This window comes from Priapulus caudatus, unplaced genomic scaffold, assembly GCF_000485595.1.
Source record: "Priapulus caudatus unplaced genomic scaffold, Priapulus_caudatus-5.0.1 Scaffold360, whole genome shotgun sequence".
Lineage (NCBI taxonomy): Eukaryota > Metazoa > Priapulida > Priapulimorpha > Priapulimorphida > Priapulidae > Priapulus > Priapulus caudatus.
In genome coordinates, this window is record NW_014577421.1 from 251,868 (window position 1) to 258,047 (window position 6,180).

Below are 6,180 nucleotides of genomic sequence, written 5' to 3' on the forward strand. Positions count from 1 at the left end.
AATAGCTTAGAATGCACCAAATTGCACCATTCTTTTAAAAAAAATTCCGGACCCCCCTAGCATGGCGATGACCTACGGTCCTCGCATTGCTCGCTCCTCTGTTTGCTAATTAAAATTTCAGCTGAAAATTAAATTATCCAATCTCATCCCTGCATTTAATGTTGTAACGGTTCTTGTCTGAACGTAATCGTAACGTAAAACTCGTCATCGTAAAGATTTAATAATAATAATGAAATAATCGTCACAGCATTTCTAATCTGCGTTACTGCTTCAGGTTGGTGTCACTCTGCCGTTGCTAATTCCGCGCTTCCTTCCGCAGGGGTTCTTACAGACAAATGCTGCAGCGGGGGCTCCGCATCCTCCCACGCAGGACGTCCGTCGCCACGACGACGCAACATAAACTGCAGGGCAGCGACGCGAGTCGACGCGTCTCGTCCGTCGAGGCGGCCCCCGACTCGGTCGAGGCGACGCCTGCCTCGACTGAGACGACCCCCACTCTGATCAACACATCAAGGTCACTCACCGGCGTCACGGCAGATTCGCTACCCGCCTCCACGCCGCGCCGGAGGCGCCATCCAGCCACCAAACCACGATTAGACTCGGAAGTGCCGGCGACTACGACTGCGCCTCCTAGTGGCAAGGCATCGTCGCGCTCTGCCGCGAGGAAAAAGCGCGCGACGGCGCGCGCCAACAATCGGCGGACGAGCGAACCGGACGCTGTTTCCGCGATGATGGCAGACGCAGTCGCGCCGGCGAGCGAGGGCAAGCCGGAGGTTGTTACCGCGGCGACGAAGGGTAGCGAGGTGGAGGGCGTTACCGCGGCGACGAAGGGTAGCGAGGTGGAGGGCGTTACCGCGGCGACGAAGGGTAGGAAGAGGTGGAGGTTGAGGATACGCGTGGGGCGGCGGCGGCAGCGGCGCGGCAGGCGAGGCGGCGGCAGCGGCAGCGGCGAGGAGGCGACGACGGTTTGGAGGTGGCCTCGCGTTCTGTGTGAAGCACGCGCGAGGAGGGAAGGAAGTATGTGCAGAAGATCCGCACGGTCACACGGACAGCTGACAAGCTCATGCATCAAGGGATCAAATCACATACAGGTAGTGATCGATTACGACCATCGTAACAGGTAGTGATGTGCCGCGATTACACATCGTACAGGTAGTGATGCGCGAAGCACATCGTAGCAGGTAGTGATCGATTAGCACAATCGTACAGGTAGTGATCGATTACACATTGTACAGGTAGTGATCGATTACACATCGTACAGGTAGTGATCGATTACACATCGTACAGGTAGTGATCGATTACACATCGTACAGGTAGTGATGTCCCGATGATCGATTCATTGTAATCGAAAGTCAGTTGTTTGCAGCAACCGCCTAAGCGCTCGATTATGAAAATTAATAATCGATTACCCCCAAAAAAAATTAATTTAAAATGAAATTTGCCAGCATTGATGAAATGACTTTATTGTATTTTTTGTGTTTTTATTGGTTACTTTTCTAACCTACACCAAACATAAGCAAGTATAATACTGTTAGATAGCTTTTAGAATATTGTATTATTATTATACAGGGCATGAACTTCAGATTTTTTGCACTGGCCCAGAGGGCTGGTGACAGCAGTTTTCCACCAGCCCTCACAATTTTGGTTTTTTCTCTCAAAAATAAAGATAACACTGTTTCACTGACTCTTGCTTGTCCGAAAAATGTTGTAGTGTGCGGCATCGCATAGTAGCTGTAAAAACAGATTATAATGCAGATCGTGAATGATGTCCGAAGTGTTTTTGTCAATGTCACGTTTCACGCTTGCATTCTCGATTTCAAGTTTGTACAAATGTTGCTAAAGGGTGGGCCGGTGCTAATTTCGCATCCTGCAGCAGGGGTAGAAATTAACTTTTGAACAAGGGAGTCCAACGCCCTGCCCTAAAAAAGAAGGATTCCGCATCAAAATGAGGGAGTCCACTTTCTGAAGTTCAAAACTAAAGATGCAAACTAAATAACGCATGTGCTTATTTTGAAGATTCATGTGGTCTGCCAAATTTTCTTTGGACATTTGCTGAAAAAATATGATAATTCCGCGAGGCCGTGCTCTGGAACGAACTAGTTAGTATAGCAGAATTTTCAGGGAGTCACACGGACTCCTGCATATGTCAAAGCAGGGAGTTCGACAGTAAATCATGGAGTATTTGACTCCGGACTCGCGTTAATTTCGCACGCTGCTGCAGGTACAAGCACGGCAATTTAGTACACAAGACCAGCATCAAGACGGTGCACGCAAAAACGAGCGGGGAGGCCACCAAACCGCCCAAACGTGGGGGTCGCCAGCCAAAACAAACAGTGGCGCCGCCTGCCGGGGAAGATAGACTGTCTCCGACTGTGCGCGTCGAAGACGTGCCGGCGTCGCCCCCTAGTGCTGTTACACTGGCAGATGGCACCACTATTAAAACCGAGAGCGACTCTTCCGTCGGTATTCCCTATGCAATACCAGGTATGCTCTTTTGTTAACGCTTGTCTTCTGTGTGAATTAACTGCTGTAATGTGGTGTATCCACCTCATCCGCAAAGTATTTGTCTGTCCCATAGAGAGGTTTTTTTTTTGACGTTTACATTTTTCGTCGGCAGCGAAATGCGGCGCTACCACAAGGCACTAGTTCATCCCATAGAGAATGTTCTCTTCTTCACGTGTTCTCTTGTTTCTTGTTGACAGCGGTACATGCACTGTGGCCAATAGTCTGTCCCGTAGCTCGATGCTTACATGTTCACTTGTTTTTCATTGTCAGCGGTGCACCTTCCGCGACCGCCCGGACTCTTTGAGCAGCCTCTCATCGTCGCGGGGAAGAGGCAGCGACGCATGACGACCGTCGCCGAGGAGTACCTTCTGGACGAGGAGATGAGGAAGAGAGGAGCGCGCAGCATCCCTCGCGAGGAGCAGCAGGTGAGCTGCACAGAATCCTGAAGCCACAATATAGAGAGGGAGAGAGAGAGAGAGGGGGACGAAGAAAGGGTTGCATGAGCAGAAAAGGGGCTATCTGAATGGAAGAAAGAGTTGGTTCAGCAGAAAGAAGGTTATTCGGAATGGAAGAGGGTTGGGTGAGCGGAGAGGGAGGTTTATGGGAGTGAGAGAGAGAGAGAGAGAGCGGTCAGAGCGCGCGGTCTGGGCTCAACCTACGTACCCGCAGTGCTTCGTTCTTACACCTGCCCCGCACCCTTATCAGTGAGAGCACCCTCCTCCATGTTACCTGCTGTTACTGCCCTCGATCAGCATTCGATTTTCCTCGTCGCGCTAGGCTGACCAGAAAGCCACGCTGCAGAAGTGCCTCCAGATCGTCAAGCGTGCGAAGAAGAAGCTGAGCGGGAAAACCGAGGTTGCCATGACGACGGCGACGGAGCGGCGGAGCAAGGACAGACTGCCGACGTCGTTGGTGGAATGGGCGAAGAAAGGTTTCGCGAAGATCCGACCGAAGGTTAATTCGGCAGCGCAGAACCTTCTTCCGCCGCCTTCGCTGATCAGGAGAACATACCCAGAGGCTGACCGTAAGTTAAGTGGCGCCACAGGGCGTCGCGTGCACAGCAAGTTGTGTGTATCAAAGAGGAGAGTACTTCGGAAACTTAATTGTGATATTTGGTTCATTCTTAGAACCCTCGGCAGGCTCAACGAAGTCCGTTGAAGTGTGAATTTTATGTGTTACCCTCGTGGTAGTAGATTTAGATTTTTCTCCATTTTTCTTCCATTTCATGTTCATATCGTTGCAGTTAAAACTGGATGGCCAGCTAAATTGACACAAATTCAATGCTCAGTGCTAAAAACATGAATCTTGTTTTGCTACCTAATTTTGTAATAATCATAAAACTGGCTCGTTTTTCTGCGCTCGCTTTACAGCCTACCATCCGCGCTGCATGGTATGCGACACCTACGCCTTGCACACAATCAGCCTCCACTATGACAAGCTGGTCTGCAACAGCTGCCGCAAGTTCTACCGCACGCTGTTCACAGACATCGGATTCGAACGCTGTCGGACGATGGGTGAGCATTCTATATCGCCTGCGTGGTGCTGCTGTTTGTGAGTATAGAGGGCGCCACCGTGTGACAGTGTCACCATGCAGGCCACGTCTTTATGGGACGGTTTCACCATGCAGGCCACGTCTTTATGTGACGGTTTCACCATGTAACCAGTGTAACTATACTGCGGATGTTACTCCGTGGTGTCACCATGGGACGGTGTCACTATACTGGGGGTGTCATTCTGGGATTGTGTCACCATGCCAGATGTTAACCACTATGATTTATTCGTATTTTATACGAATTTCTATTCCTTTTGCACCACTACGACCAGTAGTGATGTCATGATCATCGATTATACTCGATCATCGGTTGAACAGTGGCTCGAACCAAGCGCTTGATTATCAAAATCCATAATCGATTTCATCAACAACAACAAAATAATAATAATAATTTTTTTTTAATTTGAACAAGAAAACTTGGAAAAGTGATGAGAATCAGTACATGTATTATACACACAGTAGTAAACAGTGCAAAACAAACAGTAAACAGGGCAAAACAGGCATGCAGTTTAAAACTTGGATGCGCCAGCCTAAATTGACACAAATTCAATGTCCGTGCTAAAAACATGAATCTTGTTTTGCCTATCCTTTTGTAATAATCATAAAACTGCGCCCGTTTTTCTGTGCTCGCCTTTACAGCCTACCATCCGCCCGCTGCATGGTATGCGACCCTACGCCTTGCACACATCAGGCCTCCACTATGACAAGCTGTCCTGCAACAGCTGCCGCAAGTTCTACGCCACCTGCTGTTCCAGGACATCGGTATTCGAAACGCTGTCGGCGATGGTGAGCTTTCTTATATCCGCCTTGGTGGTGCTGCTGTTTTTTGGTATAGAGGGCGCCACCCGAGGTGACGGCTGCACCTATGCTTAGGCCACGTCTTGTATGGACGGTGTCACCATGCTGGCGACTGTCCTGCTAGTGTAACTATACTGCGGATGTTACTCGGGGGTGTCACCATGGGACCGGTGTCACTATGACTGGGGGGTTGTTCATTCTTGGGATCGGTGTCACCATGCCAGATGCCAACCACTATGATTTAGTGGCGCGGGTAGGGGTGTGTGGATAGCGGAATTTCTATTCCTTTTTGCATCCACTACGACCAGTTGTCATCAAACTACGAATTTCACTGTGATTGTGCAAAAAAAAAATTTTTTGTCATTATTGTCATTTGTTGTCAATTTTATTGTCATTGTTTTAGACCCTCATACTTGCCCAGGAATTGCCATCTCAGAATAAAAATTTCCCGGGGGGGGCATTGCGGTATCCCCCTCAAACTGACTAATTCTGATGCCCAGAAAACTACAGATTGTTCAAAATATGTGTTCGGGATCTCTGCCATGCAGGGCACGTCCATCTATTGATGGGTCACATGCAGTGACGTCCTCTATGTGACGGTCCCTCACCGTTCAACCGTTGTGCTGATTGTGTCTCTCCGTTGCTGTTGTCACAGGGGAGCTGTCGTGCGACTGTGGCCAGTTCGCACGTGTCGCGCGCCTGTGTCGCATGATGGAAATGTGATGAGCGTATTCGGGGACGTCTCGCCTTACGGCAACGCAGACACAGTAACAAGTTCACGAGGCCCAGTAAAGGTACGTCACTCGCGAGCGCGCGCGACGGGGTATCGAGCCGTAGCGGCCCCTGTTACGCACAGCGTAACTATGATAGGGGAAAGTGGTTTAAAGAAGAAGGGTGTTCGAAAGAAAAGAGGGGAGACGCAATAGGAAGGCCAGGCGAGAGCCAAATATGGAAGGAGCGGGAGGAGCCATAGGAAGGAGGGCGAGAGCAATGGGGAGCGAGGGAGAAGCAATGGAGGAGGGGAGGACAATGGCGGAAGGAGGGGAGTATCAATAGGAAGGAGGGGAGAGCACATAGGAAGTGAGGGAGAGCAATATGGCATGAGGGTCGGAGGAGCAATAGGAAGGAGCGGGAGATCAGATAGGAAGGAGGCGGAGAGCCATTAGAAGGAGGGGAGGCAATAGCGAAGGAGGGCGAGCAGCGCAACTTAGGAAGGGGGTGAGCAGCAATAGCAGGACAGGCGAGAGCAATAGCTGAAGGAAGGCGAGATTCAATATGAAGGGGCGGAGAAGCAATAGGAATGAGGGAGGCAATAGGGAAGGAGG

At 50.1% G+C, this 6,180-nt stretch overlaps 2 protein-coding genes across 2 annotated transcripts in view; both read left to right on the forward strand.

Annotated features, from left to right (window-relative positions):
* The first annotated feature begins 330 nt into the window (after positions 1 to 330).
* Positions 331 to 6,180, forward strand: part of LOC106809515 — a 6,537-nt gene continuing 687 nt past the window's right edge. The window contains exons 1-5 of the mRNA XM_014812609.1: positions 331 to 1,091; positions 2,222 to 2,484; positions 2,776 to 2,930; positions 3,283 to 3,529; positions 3,876 to 4,019. Of these exons, the coding sequence (XP_014668095.1) occupies positions 2,847 to 2,930; positions 3,283 to 3,529; positions 3,876 to 4,019 (475 nt within the window). The 5' untranslated portion in view covers positions 331 to 1,091; positions 2,222 to 2,484; positions 2,776 to 2,846. The remainder of the gene's footprint in view (positions 1,092 to 2,221; positions 2,485 to 2,775; positions 2,931 to 3,282; positions 3,530 to 3,875; positions 4,020 to 6,180) is intronic.
* Positions 336 to 2,809, forward strand: LOC106809514. Its single transcript, XM_014812608.1, has 3 exons — positions 336 to 883; positions 2,222 to 2,484; positions 2,703 to 2,809. Exons 1-3 carry the CDS (start codon positions 336 to 338, stop codon positions 2,807 to 2,809), a joined length of 918 nt encoding a protein of 305 aa, XP_014668094.1.

Coding starts and splice junctions, on each gene's coding strand:
- LOC106809514 (XM_014812608.1), top strand. CDS start 336: ATGCTGCAGCGGGGGCTCCGCATCCTCCCACGCAGGACGTCCGTCGCC. Junction 884..2,221: donor AAGGGTAGGAAGAGGTGGAG/GTTGAGGATACG, acceptor ACGCTGCTGCAG/GTACAAGCACGGCAATTTAG. Junction 2,485..2,702: donor TATTCCCTATGCAATACCAG/GTATGCTCTTTT, acceptor TCTTGTTGACAG/CGGTACATGCACTGTGGCCA.